This window comes from Emydura macquarii, unplaced genomic scaffold (assembly GCF_026122565.2).
Source record: "Emydura macquarii macquarii isolate MOO-44397 ecotype Brisbane River unplaced genomic scaffold, CSIRO-AGI_Emac_v2 contig_2661, whole genome shotgun sequence".
NCBI lineage: Eukaryota > Metazoa > Chordata > Testudines > Chelidae > Emydura > Emydura macquarii.
The window spans coordinates 430054-444475 of NW_027132798.1; the positions used below are offsets into that span (position 1 = coordinate 430054).

Below are 14422 nucleotides of genomic sequence, written 5' to 3' on the forward strand. Positions count from 1 at the left end.
CAAGCCAGAGACGTCTCCCTTTGGGGTACCTGCCTCCCTGGACCCCCTCCATCCCAAGCGTGGGGCACCCCCCACCGCAGGATGGGCAGAGCACTGCCCCATCCCTCCCTACCTGAGGCATGTGGGCGTTGGCCCCCTGCTGGCTAGGGCTCCCGCCGGGCGCATCCTCCCTGAGCGGCCGCCTCCGGCAGGTCATCCGCTGGCTGTTCAGCTCCAGGATCCGGGTGGTGACGCCCTTGACATGAAGCAGGTCATCCAGCGAGTTGAAGCCCTTCAGCTCCTGTCAGGGAACACGCAGGAATCAGCACGGCGTCGGGTAGGGCCAGGCCCAGCGCACGCCCCTCCCCCCAAGGCTCTATGCTGCCCCCTCCCCAGAAGATACTTGCCCAGAGGGGTGCTCTCCTGAGACTCTCCTGCCGCCATCCTAGTGACAGCCCTGCAGTCACCCTAGTTACCCCTGGCGGTCACAGCTCTGCTCATGCCTTTACATTCCTGGTCTGTGGGGACGGCAGGACGACAGGGGGGCTGAAACACTTGGGAAGAAGAATTTCGTCCACCTACCTGACATGGCCCCCTCCCCAGCCCTTCTGCCCCTGGCCTGTCTTTGCCCCCTTGCCCTACCCACTCCTGGGGACAGGAATCAGCCCCCACAAGGGGCATGGAAAGAGCCCCCCAGGCTCGGTACAGACACCCTTCCCCAGCCCCGGCCCATGCTGAGCACAGCAGACAGCCAGGATCCAGCTACACAATCCTCAGCAGCAGAGAGACCTAGAAAGGGAGAAGCTCCCAGCCATGGCTTGTCACTGGGGGGAGGGGATCCCTGAAGGGTGAGGGGGGAAGGTGCCTACTTCCAGATAACTGGTCCCTCTCTCTGCACACCATGCCCACGGCCCTGCACCCGGCTGCACAGCAGGTGAGGCCTATGGTCTCCATGGGCAATCCCTTTGTACTAAGAGAGAGGGCACTGAGGGAGCAGAACCTGTGATGGTTCCCACACAACTGCAGGGACAAGTCAGTTTTACTGCCCACTTTCCCCACCAAGCTTCTGCAGGCAGGACGGACAGATAGACTGGTGGATGGGGACCACAGGACCCTTGGAGCCCTTCATGGTGCCTGAGCCCCCGGAGACAAGGGCACCATCTGCCCTGATGGCACCATAGTGAGGAGCATGCTGCAAACACCTTGTTCTGGTGGCATCAGGTAGGGGGATCCATGACCCACATGGTCTCTTCCCTCCTCACCCAGGGGCTCAGCCAGAACCTAATCTGCCTTCCAGGCTGGCTCTGCCAGGACTCAGCAGGGGGCTCAGCCTGGTCCTGTGCCATTGCTTATGGACGAAGGACACCTGATAGGGTCTCTTGGTAGCAGGGCCTGTCTTCAAAAGAATGGCTGGCCAGGATCCACCCAAGGGCCCATCCAGCCCTGCCTCTGATGGGGCAAGACCCTAATGCTCCAGAGGCCCGAGCCCCCCATGGGAAGTTCTGGAATAACATGGCCCTGGGCACGCTCCCTGCCCATTGAAACAGAGGTTAAAGCTTGTACTCTTCCATTGACCATTTGTGGCAGTGAGTTCCACAGGCTATTTACAAGTTGTGTGGACTAGAGGGGGGCTGGACTACATGGCCTCCTGAGGTCCCCTCCCACCCTGCTCTTCTATGAGTCTATGGACACTCATTTCCTTAAATCACTTCTCACTTAGCTACTCTCTGAAGACACCGGGGTCTCTGATCCCCTGCACCGTGCAGAGGCCTGGCAGCACCAGGAGTGCACGCCCTCTTGCCATTCACACCCTTGCTCATTCGCTCCAAGGGTTGTTTGTTTTTCAACACAAACAGCAGGCTGCAAAGCGAGACCCAGGCAAGCCAGGGAGTGCCAGTGGTAATGCTGCCCATGCACCCAGAAGTCTGCTCCTGGCCATGCGGGCAGGCGAACGACAGGCCTGCAGCCTGATTTTGACAGGACTGTGTTTGCAGACTAAGCTCAACGGCCAGGGGGTCCGTGCAGTTGCCATGTGGAATGTGCAGGCCAGGCACAGCACCAGTCAGTCACTGAAAGCCACCTCTGCATGTACTTGGATTAACTGTACTGAACTCCCAGAGGATTCCTGGCAGAGCAGACAGGGCCGTTGGCAGCCTTCCCATTGTCACCAGCTGCTTAGCAGTAACTCTCCCCACACTCACAGCCACACCTATCCCCTCCCAACCCCCATTTTCCTTCCCCCCAGGAAGCCAAATCCCCCCCCCAGCCCCAGGGCACAGCAACCCCCACATGGTACCTCTGCTAAGCTGCCTCCAATGACAGTTTCATCGTTTGTCCCAGTCAATCCACCATGCTCCCCAGCTCAGCAGTCAGTATTATCCTTCAATCTTACTGGCTTTTCCCCTGCATCTACTCAACCACCTTCTGTCCCGTTCCCCTCCACCCACCTCCCTTGCTGCTCTCTCCTGTGCACTCACCACATCCTCTGCATCAGACTCACGTCTCAGCCCCAAAGCCCTGCACTACCCATCTCCAGCCCGCCCCTCTGACTTTTGGGAAGGGCCTTGTAGACACAGTGGCCCTGGGAGGAAGGCAGGAGGCTGCATGCGAGGCAGATCATGCCGTGCAGAGCTCCCGGGGAATGGTGCACACCACGGATGCGCAAGGGTGTGGACTAGATGACCTCTCGAGGTCCTATCCAGCCCTACATGTCTATGATTCTCTCAGAGGGAGATGAGCACACAACAGCGAAGGGACCCGAAGGCCCTGCCTACACAGGATCGTTTTACCAGTTGCACCAGTGTAGCTACAACTGATCCAGTTATACCAGTATAAACACCCATGGGGACATTCTCATCCCAGTATAAAGGTGACTTTATTCATTTTATCTTGAACTTTTCCCATGTGACAAAATCTAAGTTGAAAAAGGCTCTCCTGTACTGGAACAAGAGTGTCTCCCTAGTGGGTTATACCAGCAGAACCTCAGAGCTACCACCGACCTCAGGAACTGTTCGTAGCTCTGAACAAAATGTTCTTCCAACAGTTTACAACTGAACCTTGACTTACTACGGCTTTGAAACTTTGCCAACTCTTTTTTAAAAAATACTTTCCCTTTCTTTTCATAGTTTACACTTAATACAGTGCTGTGCTATATTTGCTTTATTTTGGTGGGCTCTGGTGCGGCCTGATTGCGTACTTCCAGTTCCAAACGAGGCGTGTGGTTGACTGGTCAGTTCGTAACTCTGAGGTTGTATTGTAGTTTAAACCTGCATCTTAGCTTGTATCAGTGTGACTTCCCATGCTGACAAGCGCTTGGAGTAAGCAGGTTTGAATGGGAACCTTGAAGCTCTCTCTTTTTAGCTATGTACTTTGGGTAGCATCATGGCTTAGGATTCACGACCCACATTCACAACTGATGCACATTTTAATCTGCTGGGGTTTTTTCCCCCCACCTTTGAAGAATCAGAGATTGGCTGCAGCGGGAGACAGGACACCAGCTGGGGTGGCCAGAGCTCTGAGGTGGTCTCAAGCATCCTTTCTGGCTGCCTGGCTGGCACATCCTGCTCACATGCTCAGGGTCTAACAGATCACCAGATTTGGGGCTGGGAAAGAATTTTACCCCAGGTCAGACTGGCAAAGTTCTTGGGGTTTTTCACCTTCCTTTGCAGCATAGAAGGTGGATCCCCTGGGCATGTCCCACCCCATCAATTCCCTGTCCCTGCAGGGACCTCGGGCACTGATAGCAGTCCATCCTGCTCTCTGCTTGTGCACAGCAGTGCAGCCTTCTGAGGACTGAAATGTCTCGGTTTAAATGAAGTCCTTGAGCTCCGTACAGAAGTGTTTGGGTGGAAGGTGACGGCCTGTGATATGCAGGAGACCACACTAGATGATGAAATGGGCCCTTCTGGCTTTCAGCCCTATGAGGCTAGGTTCTATTCCTGGCTCTGCCACTGACCTGGGGCGGGACTTGAGCAAGTCCCCTCACCTCTAGGGTCTCTGCTTTCCCTTCCCACTGTGTCTATTCAGACTGAGCTCTCTGCACTGGGGAACCTGATCTCAGCCGGGGCCACTAAGCACCACTCTAGTCTCATCTCTCTGCCTCCACCCGCAGGACCAACTCTGTCCGGAAACTCCTCCCACCCCACCCTGTGGTTCACACCCACAAGCTCCTGGTACCATCACCCAGCATGGCACGAGTGGCAGGCACCTAGGCTTTCTGTCTGTAAAGCACTGAAGAAAGGAGGCATTTCAGCCCCAGCTGCTGCCTTCGGGCCTTCCCAGCAGGTCAAACGCTAGCCTAGTGGCTTCCTCTTGTGGGACGGTTCATGGTTAACACTCGTGAGGACAGCACAATGAGCTGAACTAAGCTGAGTAGAGAGGAAATCCTATGAATGGACAGTGTCCCAGCAAGAGGGTAGGGTCTCAGCAGTTGTCCACTTACATCCTGTTAAACCCCTCCCCATCCTCCCAGACAGGACCAGTAGATCAGCTAGCCTGACCCCCTGTACGACACAAGCCAGGGAATCCCACCCGGTTACCCCTGTACTGAACCTAAAGCATCTTCCAGAAAGGCAGCCAGGCGGGAGCTGATGACATCAAGGAATGGAGAACTCCTTCTACCCTTGGGAGCTGGTTCCTACGGATAATCACCTGCCCCTTATTTCCAATTGAATTTGTCTGGCGTCAGCTTCCAGCCATCGGTTCCTGGCCTGCCTTTCTCCGCTAGCATTTCTGTGTGTACGAGGCCCCACCAGTCCCATCCTCCAGCTCTTAGAAACTGTAGCTGTGAGCGTGTGTACCTCCTTCACCACTGGGCCTCTGAGATTTCAGCTTAGGGTCAGTTACAGTTGCCACTGGGCTGGCTCCTTCCATCTCATAGTTACTGACCGGCCCCAGGCTCCCTGGCAAACAGCTCGAAGGCCGGGTCACTTTCAACCCGGCACGAGGGCTTGTGTTTGCTCTAAAAGTCACCTGGCAAACTTGGGTGATCTGGGAAACAGAAGCAGCCTGGATGGATGCAGCCAGCTGAAGGGAGAATGGACCCCAGATTCCAGACGTGGGAGAGGAACCCCTTGCCCTGCAACTAACTCTCCTCTACTCAGGGCACAGCAAGGTCTCCCCCTTTAATGCCTCCCGCAGCACGGCTAGTCCATCCCCACACCTGCACTGCACACAGCACCCAGGCCAGGGTGACCACAAGCAGACAGCTGGAGCACAACTTCCTGTTTGCCCTGTACACTCGCCTTGACAGCAACACCTGCTCGCTTTTGAACTTCACGCACACAGGGATGTATGGGGCATTTCACGCAGTGCATGTTCTGGGCCACAGCCAGCGCCCTGCACCCAACCCCATCCCTGTCATCGTATCTCCTGGGCCATGGCCAGCGCCCCACACCCAACCCCATCCTGGACCCCACATCTCCTGGGCCACGGCCAGCGCCCCACACCCAGCCCCATCCCTGTCATCGTATCTCCTGGGCCACGGCCAGCGCCCCACACCCAACCCCATCCCTGTCACTGTAGCTGACCATGGGAAGGACTCATCCCCCTGAGGACTGAGCATCTCATGGCCCACATGGCCCCTCAGTGCCCCGGGTGCCTATCTCCAGCTGGCTGCAGCAGCACAGGGGCTCTGTAGAGTAACTCGGTGCTGGGCCCAGCACACCCCATGCAGGGAGCTGCCCGGGGTCTGGGATGGGGGGATGGACGCTGAAGCCAGCACTGCCTGATGCTGTCTGGGACGCTGCCCCCAACTCGCTCCCTGCACTTGGGGCCTCACCCCCCTTCCTTGGTCAGAGAGCAGCAGATCCCGCCACCGAGCCGCCCCACACAGCCCCCGGCCCATAGCCCCCCACAGCCCCCGGCCCATAGCCCCCCACACAGCCCCCGGCCCACAGCCTCCCCCACAGCCCCCGGCCCATAGCCCCCCCCCCCCCCCGGCCCATAGCCCCCCACAGCCCCCCGGCCCATACACCCCCACAGCCCCCGACCCCCCCCCCACAGCCCCACACCCCCACAGCTCCCCCCACAGCCCCTGACCCCAGTGCTCCCCATACACCCCCATAGCCCCACTACAACCCCCGGCCCATAGCCCCCCCATACACCCCCACAGCCCCCGACCCCAGTGCTCCCCATCCGCCCCGCCCCACACACACCCCCATAGCCCCACTACAACCCCCGGCCCATAGCCCCCCACACAGCCCCCCCCATACACCCCCACAGCCCCCGGCCCATAGCCCCCCCCCACAGCCCCACAGCCCCCCCCCACAGCCCCTGACCCCAGTGCTCCCCATAGCCCCACTACAACCCCCGGCCCATAGCCCCCCATACACCCCCACAGCCCCCGACCCCAGCGCTCCCCATACACCCCCATAGCCCCACTACAACCCCCGGCCCATAGCCCCCCATACACACCCCCACAGCTCCCCCACACAGCCCCTACACCCCCACAGCCCCCGACCCCAGCGCTCCCGCCCGCCCCATAGCCCCCCTCCGCTCCCCCCCGCCCCGCCCCACACACAGCCCCCGGCCCCATAGCCCCGGCCCGCACCTCTCTCTTGCGCACGATGCCGCGGGCCCGGCGCCGGCCGATGCCGCTCAGCGCCCCCTCCAGCTCGGAGACGCCGGCGCGGTTGATGTCCAGCTTCCCCCCGCCGGGGCCCGGGCCGCCCGGACCCGACATCCCCCGGCAGGAAACACCGACCACGGCCCCACAGGCCCCGACCGACCCCCCCACTGCGCAGGCGCGACTCGCAGGGCCCCGCCCTCCCGAACACCGCACTGCGCACGCGCCTTCTGCCAGCCCCGCCCATTGACGGGAGGTGGCTGGCCAGCGTGCGCATGCGCACACTTAGCGCGGCTTGTGCCCGCTCAAACTACAATTCCCAGAAGGCACCACGCGGCGCTTCAACAAAATCTTTATTGATGCAAAACCAAACAATGAAAAAAAGGTCAGGGCCCCTGCCTCCACCGCGTACACACACTGCACCCCCCACTCCCTCCCCCCGGGGGCACAACCCACCCCTACACGCCATGCACAGAGCCACCTGCTGCTCCCCGGCAGTGTGGGCTCAGGGAGCGACAATAGCCCCCTGCCACCCCAGAACAGGGTCCAACTGCCCCACGCTCCTCCAACACCAGCAGTGGGCGGCTCGGCTCAGCTCAGGGAGCCGGGCTCGGGGCCAGCATGGGCACAGGGCGGTGCCCCCAGCCCCGCCGCCAGCGGAGGGGCCCCTCAGCGCTTCTTGTAGAGGCAGGGTTTCAGCGCCAGGCCAGGCAGGACTCCCTCCCGCCGCGGGCGCCCTGTCTTGGAGAAATCAAAGATGTAGAAAAAGTGGTTGTCCAGCTCCTGCAAAGGGAGGAAGAGCGGATGAGAGCTTGCACCTGGCCCTGACTGTCCCAGTGCTTGGCTTCTCACCCCGCACACCCACACCCCCCGCTCCTGCCCCACGAGCCCGTTACCCTCCCACCATGTCAGCCCATGCCAGGGCCAGCACCCGCATCCCACCCTTCCATGCAACTGCCTCCAGGGGCAGGGCCTAGCCCGGCCAGCAGGCCTCCAGCCAGACACAGGCCAAGAGAGAAACTGCCCTACCCTGTCCTGCAGGGACTAGGGGCAGCAAGAGCTCCAGGGACAGAGAGAGAGCCCTCCCCGTCCCCCCCAATGGCAGCCCACACCCCAGACTCTACCCTGCCCTTTCTGGAGGCCTGGGGCAATGCCTGCTCCCGGGGCAGGCTGGGGGACCTAGGACACACCTTGGAGACAATCTGAAAGCCCAGCTGAGTCACGGCGCTGACGAAGGCCCGGATGTCTGTGAAGCGGCTGGCGACCTCTGCTATCTTCAAAGTACCCCTGTGGAGATGCCGAGGAGAGCCAGACGCTGCCCGTTATCCCCCATAGCCACTGCTCAATGCAGCTACCCCGTGCCCCCAGGTACCAGCCCCTGCCCGCCCCACCTGTAGTTACCCACCTCTACCACATCCCCCGTGCAGTTATCACTGTGCCCCTGCTCTCTCTAGGAGCCACCTCAGTTACTGTGACGCTGGCAGGCCAGGGGTCAGTTCATGCCAAGATCTGCATGTCTCAATGGGACGCTGACAGACACCGAGCTGGAATTTGTCTGGCTCACCTTTGTGTTAATGTTGCTCCAACAGGTATTCGAATTCTAACAATGGCTTTAGACTCTGCCCAATGCTTGTGAGTGGCTGTCTGTGTTAATCTTACTTGTGATCTCTGTGTGCCATGTTGTACCACAATAGCGAGTGGGTGTAGTCGGAGCCGCTGTGACCGTCTGAGTCTCCATACAGGAGGGGGACATTCATTAGTGTGGACAGCTGCTCTTCTACCGAGATTGTTACAACCCCCCCCCCCAAGAGCAGACCACAGATACCAGACGGGCTCTGGGTGGATTGTACAACTGGAAACTCCCTGCAGCCAGACTAAGGCTATGTCTACATAGCACTTTTGTCAGTAAAACTTGTCAGTCGGGGTGTGAAAAAACACCTCCACTTGACATAAGTTTCATTGACAAAAGTGCCGGTGTGCACAGCACTCTGTCAGCAGGAGACACCCTCCCGCCACTCTTTGGGGGCGGTTTAATTATGCTGGCAGGAGAGTGCTTTACCATGGGCAGAGCGGCTACACAGAGACCTTACAGCATCTGTAGTGTACATACAGCCTAAGAAATCATCCCCCAAAGGACCAAACTGCTTATTGTTCTCCTCTGCTCCCTGTGAAGGTAAGTCCTGGGCGTGGACTCCTCCCACCAGCTGAGTTTGCCCCCCAGAGCACTTGGCAGGAGGTGGATAAAAATCCCACACCAATTAAACTAAGGACTAGTCTACACTTAAAACTGGCTGCGGCACAGCCGCTGGCGGAGCGCTCGTGTAGCCGCATGATGTCAACAGGAGAGAGCTCTCCCGCCGACAGAATAAAACCCCCGGGGTGAGCGGCAGGAGAGCATTTCCTGCCGCCATAGCGCTGTCCCCACTAGCGCTTATGCCAGCAAAACTTATCTTGCTCAGAGAGGTGTTTTTTTCACACCCCGAGCGACAAAAGTTTTGCTGGCGTAATCCTAATGTAGGCAAGACCTGAGTGTCCCATTTCTGCTTTGACGCCAGGAAGGGGGAAGTGTCTAGGCATACACGAGAGATCCATGCTTAGCCTGGGTTAGCCCCAAAGGACACATAGCACTTGCTGCCGCTCGACGCCTGGATCCCCTTTAGAAACCTAGGACTGACTCATTCACATGTCTACATGTGGTTGCTTTAAACTTGTAAAAAACTCTCATGTCCTTTTCCTGTCTAATCAATCTTCACCTAGTTTATTGCAGGATTGGTTACAAGCACTGAATTTGGCATGAAACCAAAAGCACAACTGAACTGGTCCTTTGAGATTCGGAGTAACCTGAATATTGCTGTGTGGGGTGCAGTGTAGCTGTGGCTGTGTGGGTCCTAGGATATTAGAGAGACAAGGCGCGGGAGGGAATATCTTTTATTGGACCAACCTCTGTTGGTGAGAGACCAGTTTTCGAGCCACCGAGCTCTTCTTCAGGGCCGGGAAAGGTACTCCCAGCGTCACAGCAAAACGCCTTCTGTTCCCCCTTGTCCCCCGAGGACTGCTCCGATTCGTGGTGTGAGGGGCCATTTATCAGAGGCAGATGCTCCCTGGGTGGAGCGCCCCAGGGGACTGTCTGAGGCTCCGTGGTAAGGCTGGTGCGGGCTGGTGAAATCGGAGATTTGAACTCTCAGCCACTGTGGGGGTTGTGCCCTGGTGCTTGCCTCACGCTCCTGCATCACCCCTGCAAGCTCCATTGTTTGCCTCCACCCCCACCACTGTGCTGCAGAAAGCCACCCTGGGTGCCCCCATTACCCTGGCCTCAGCACCCGGTTGGCCTCTTCCAGGATCTCCCGCAGATTGGTGCCCATCAGCGCCAGGCAGAACACGGCAACGTCCACCGACTCATCCGCCAGCGGCACCTGCAAGGCCAGGTGGCACGGTGAGCCACGGGCCAGGCGGGGAACATCCAGCATGGCACACGCAGGCCTCCCTCCCGCTCCCCGAGGCCCACACCCAACCTCAGGCCCCCACCAGGCGCCCTCCTTTGCACCTCTGCCTGGCCCCATCCCCATACCTCACCCCTGCACCCTCCTTGGCCTCCCACCCGACCCCCAGCCGCCCTACCTTGGCCATGTCGCACACAGTCACACGTGGGCTCAGCGCCACCAGGTCGAACGAGTGAACCTTGTTCCGGACGCTGCTCGCAACCTGGCAGTCGCCGCACCCAAAATCTGCCACCACCAGCGAGGCCGACCTTCGGGGAAGCAGAGCGTGGGTGCCAGGCCATACCCCCCAGCCCTGGAGACAGGTCCCCCCAGGGCTCAGACATCCCCCACCCCACGCATGGTTAGCAGCCCCCTGCAGCACTCACCGCCCCCGCAGGTACCGGATAATGCGGTGAACGGGGTTCTCAGGCCAGCGCCCCACCTGCTGGGCAAAGCCGCGGTGATAGACAGCGAAAGCATCAGGGTCGCACTGGAAGAGCCGGGCTGCCTCCTGGCTGCTGGACGTGTAGAGCTGCTGGTTGATGTAGCGGAAACGGGCTGAGTGCAGCCGTTCCTCCATCCGGGCCCGCAGCGCCACCGACAGCTCCGAGGTGCTCTGCCCTGCACCCGCGGCCACGCCTGGGCCCTGCCCCGCACCCACGGCCTCGCCCACTTTGAACTTGTTCTTCTGTCGCCTTTTGTTCTTTTGTTTGTTCCTCCACTGCTTCCTGCTCAGCAATGGGGCAGGCCCCCCGGCGGCTCCCCCTGCCCCCTGGCTCAGCTGCACTTTGCTGGATGTCTGGTCTCTGTCCCCAAGGGTCTCTGCTGCAGAATCTAGGGGGAGAGCCAAGGCAGGTGTGCGCGGAAAGCTGCGAATGGAGGCGGAGCGGCTCTCCCACCGACAGGGGCTGCCTACACAGGGTGAGGTCAGTGCACTCCCAGCGACGCAGCTACACCGATATCAGTCCGTGGTGCATCCCTGGCCTCAGGCGGAGAGCACCAGCTCAGTGCCCAGAGCACAGGGGATTCGGGTGCAAATGCCCCACCCAGTCCCCCTGCTACGTGGCTGGCGGCTCCCCAGGCCCTGCTGCCCAGGGCCCTTACTGCAAACCCCAGCCCGGCACCAGGTCCCTCCCACAGCCTCTTCCCCAAAGGTCAGTCCCACCCCTGGAAACGCAGCCCCAGCTGGACGCATCTCGCTGCAGGAGAGGCCCTACCCCCCTCCTGACACCGGGGAGGGGAGCTGTGCAGGTCGCACTCATACCTTTCCTCCGTCTCCTGCCAGCTGGGCCTGGCTCCAGCTCCATCCCTGCCGGCAGAGCGTTGGAGCCGCTCGGAGCCCCTGGGCCGAGGCGGGGGGAGGCGGCAGCTCTGGATTTCAGGCCCCGTTTCCTGGGCCGTTTCCTCCCCACTCGGCTCTCCGGCTCCGACTCAGATTCGCTGTCCCCAGACAGGGGCCTAGGGCTCCGAGCAGGCTCCGTCCAGTTTGAGGCTTCCAAGCGCTGCAGGGTCACAAGGAGCCGTCTGCGCTGCTTCTGTAGGGAGCCTGTGGGAGCCTGGAGACAGCAGGGGGGTTAGTGCTGCCCCCCAGCGCTAAGGGAGCCCAACCCCCCCCCCCCCGCCCCGTGCCCAGGGGCGGTGCTGCTCCCCACCCCCACCCGAGGCAAAGGGAATCCTGCCCACGCAGGGGTGGTATTGCCACCCTGCCACAGCCACCTCTGGGGAAGCGTCTATGCCACCCGCCGGATGAGTCCCCATCTCTGGAGGGCCGAGAGGGGCCAGCCCCCTCCTCACCGGGTGCTGGGCAGGGCGGCTCCGAGGGGGCAGGGCAGCGAGGCTGAGAGCCTCCTCACCACCCTCATCGTTCCACCCCCCTTCCTCAAACATGGCACGGCTTCCAGGAATCCGCCCGCCCGTCTGTCTGTCTGTCTCTGCTGCGGGGCTCAAGAGGCAGCGACCACCATCCTGGAACAAAGGAACATTTGAGAGACCTCAAAGCTGCTTCCCAGGAGAGTCAGTGCCACAGTTCAGGGCCATGGCTCCTGAATTTCCCCTCAGTGGTGTCCCAAGCGCACCCGCTTTCAGGCCTCCATTCCCCAGCCACTGCTTTTCTTGGGCAGAGACCCGCATCCCTTGCCCTTCTGAGCGCGTGCATCCAGGCGGCACAGCTCCCGCCTTCACTGTGTTATGCCAGCAGAGACAGGCGACCAGCAGAGACAGGCGGCCAAGCACACCTGCTCGGGGAACAGCGCGACCGTCAGCAGCTATACGGCGCCACGCTGCTCTCTGTGCGAGCCCATCTCACTGCAGAGAAAACACTAGACGTGATAAAAGAACCTCCACTTCTGCTAAAGCCTATTTAGGCCTGACCCCAGCTTTAAGCTCTGTCCTGTAACCCCCCCCCCACAGCCGTTTCCTTTGTGGTGACAACTTCGCCACACCTTCCGCTCAGAACAAGAAGCCAGGCTGATGGGCCTCAGCAGCCCCAGTCCTTCCAGCTGTCCCTCAGGATCGGGGCCCTCTGTGCACCAGGGGGCCCGGCCATTTACCAGATCCAGAAAAAGGCCCTGAGCCAGTTTAAAACAGAAGAGAAGAATGAGGGGGGATTTGATAGCGGCCTTTGACTACCTGAAAGGGGGTTCCAGGGAGGATGGGGCTAGGCTGTTCTTAGTGGTGGCACATGACAGAACAAGGAGCAAGGGTCTCAAGTTGCAGTTGGGGAGGTCTAGGTTGGACATTAGGAAAAAGTTTTTTACTAGGAGGGTGGTGAAGCACTGGAATGGGTTACCTAGGGAGGTGGTGGAATCTCCATCCTTAGAGGTGTTTAAGCTGAGGCTTGACAAAGCCCTGGCTGGGATGATATAACTGAGGTTAGTCCTGCTTTGAGCAGGGGGTTGGGCTAGATACCTCCTGAGGTCCCTTCCAACTCTATGATTCTATGATTCTAATTGATCCAAAAATTCTTTCTGTGTCCGTTGGCCGGTGGAGAACCTGGTCTGAGCTAGTTTCTGTGCACCTACTTCTCCGGGGCTGATAAAGGAGCAATTACATTGCACCCCCTCCTGCTAGAGACAATCCGAGCAAGCCTGGGCTGCTCTGCAAAGCAACCCAGCTCCCTCACTCAGCCGGTGGCAGAGCCACCCGAGCCAGGGAGTTACCAACGGCCTGGTGCAGACAGTGCTGGGCGGACAGAAGAACGAATCCGTCCCTTGCCCTAGCTTCCACCTCGGGGGGCAACTGAGGCACGACAGTGGCACGGCTGCACCAGGGCCACTCTGGCATTGTAAGTGTAGACATAGCCACATACACAACCGCTCACTCCCGACGTGCAGCCCCCTGCCAGCCCAGCCCTACCAGTGCCCCTCACCCCCGACCCCTGCCAGCCCAGCCCTACCAGTGCCCCCCACCCCCGACCCACAGCGCCTGCCAGCCCAGCCCTACCAGTGCCCCTGACCCCCGACCCCTGCCAGCCCAACCCTACCAGCGCCCCTCACCCCCGACCCACGGCCCCTGCCAGCCCAGCCCTACCAGTGTCCCCCACCCCCGACCCACAGCGCCTGCCAGCCCAGCCCTACCAGTGCCCCCCACCCACGGCCCCTGCCAGCCCAGCCCTACCAGTGCCCCTGACCCCCGACCCCTGCCAGCCCAGCCCTACCGGTGCCCCGCACCCCCGACCCCTGCCAGCCCAGCCCTACCAGTGCCCCTCACCCCCGACCCACAGCCCCTGCCAGCCCAGCCCTACCAGTGCCCCTGACCCCCGCCAGCCCAGCCCTACCAGTGCCCCTGACCCCCGACCCACGGCCCCTGCCAGCCCAGCCCTACCAGCGCCCCTCACCCCCGACCCACAGCGCCTGCCAGCCCAGCCCTACCGGTGCCCCGCACCCCCGACCCCTGCCAGCCCAGCCCTACCAGTGCCCCTCACCCCCGACCCACAGCCCCTGCCAGCCCAGCCCTACCAGTGCCCCTGACCCTCGCCAGCCCAGCCCTACCAGTGCCCCGCACCCCCGACCCACGGCCCCTGCCAGCCCAGCCCTACCAGCGCCCCTCACCCCCGACCCACAGCGCCTGCCAGCCCAGCCCTACCGGTGCCCCGCACCCCCGACCCCTGCCAGCCCAGCCCTACCAGTGCCCCTCACCCCCGACCCACAGCGCCTGCCAGCCCAGCCCAGCCCAGCCCAGCGGGCGCCTCGCTCCGACCTGCCCCGTCTGTCCCACGTGCGGCGCTCGCCCGCTCTCGTCCCACAGCCGGGCACCATAGAGCTGCAGAAACACGCGGCCAGAAAGACCCCGCCCAACAGTCAGGGAGGCCGGAAGTCCCGCGGCGCCACCAGCTCCTGAGGGGCGAGGCCGGAGCACAGGGCGGGAGGCGGGGCCTGGCCGGGAAGGGGGCGGGGCCGGG

The 14422-nt window shown here is 61.2% G+C and overlaps 2 protein-coding genes across 4 annotated transcripts in view; both read right to left on the reverse strand.

The window, feature by feature from the left end:
* LOC137164041 (F-box/WD repeat-containing protein 7-like) overlaps positions 1–6794 on the reverse strand; it is a 41564-nt gene extending 34770 nt beyond the window's left edge. The window contains exons 1-2 of one of the 2 annotated variants that reach the window (XM_067564636.1): positions 6530–6794; positions 113–280 (exon numbers count right to left, since the gene is read on the reverse strand). In XM_067564636.1, the coding sequence (XP_067420737.1) occupies positions 113–280; positions 6530–6661 (300 nt within the window). In that variant the 5' untranslated portion in view covers positions 6662–6794. The remainder of the gene's footprint in view (positions 1–112; positions 281–6529) is intronic. The other variant, XM_067564637.1, reaches the window with a different exon arrangement.
* A 130-nt stretch (positions 6795–6924) lies between these two features.
* RRP8 (ribosomal RNA processing 8) lies at positions 6925–14338 on the reverse strand. Of its 2 annotated transcripts, none has more exons than XM_067564639.1 (8): positions 14221–14338; positions 11818–11988; positions 11288–11579; positions 10410–10857; positions 10163–10292; positions 9851–9957; positions 7735–7831; positions 6925–7327 (listed from the first exon to the last, which is right to left on the reverse strand). In XM_067564639.1, exons 2-8 carry the CDS (start codon positions 11908–11910, stop codon positions 7214–7216), a joined length of 1281 nt encoding a protein of 426 aa, XP_067420740.1. In that variant the 5' UTR covers positions 11911–11988; positions 14221–14338; the 3' UTR covers positions 6925–7213. The 2 variants fall into 2 exon arrangements, with proteins under 2 accessions (XP_067420740.1, XP_067420741.1); XM_067564640.1 differs by lacking the exon at positions 14221–14338 and adding an exon at positions 12465–12640.
* Between the last annotated feature and the right edge of the window lie 84 nt (positions 14339–14422).

What these genes read in the sequence shown, in the direction of transcription:
- RRP8 (XM_067564639.1), bottom strand. Translation starts at nt 11,910, where the DNA reads ATGTTTGAGGAAGGGGGGTGGAACGATGAGGGTGGTGAGGAGGCTCTC. An exon ending in ATCCGGTACCTGCGGGGGCG is followed by an intron (nt 10,293 to 10,409) that starts GTGAGTGCTGCA and finishes GCTTCCCCGAAG; the next exon opens with GTCGGCCTCGCTGGTGGTGG. An exon ending in AACCGGGTGCTGAGGCCAGG is followed by an intron (nt 7,832 to 9,850) that starts GTAATGGGGGCA and finishes GCATCTCCACAG; the next exon opens with GGGTACTTTGAAGATAGCAG.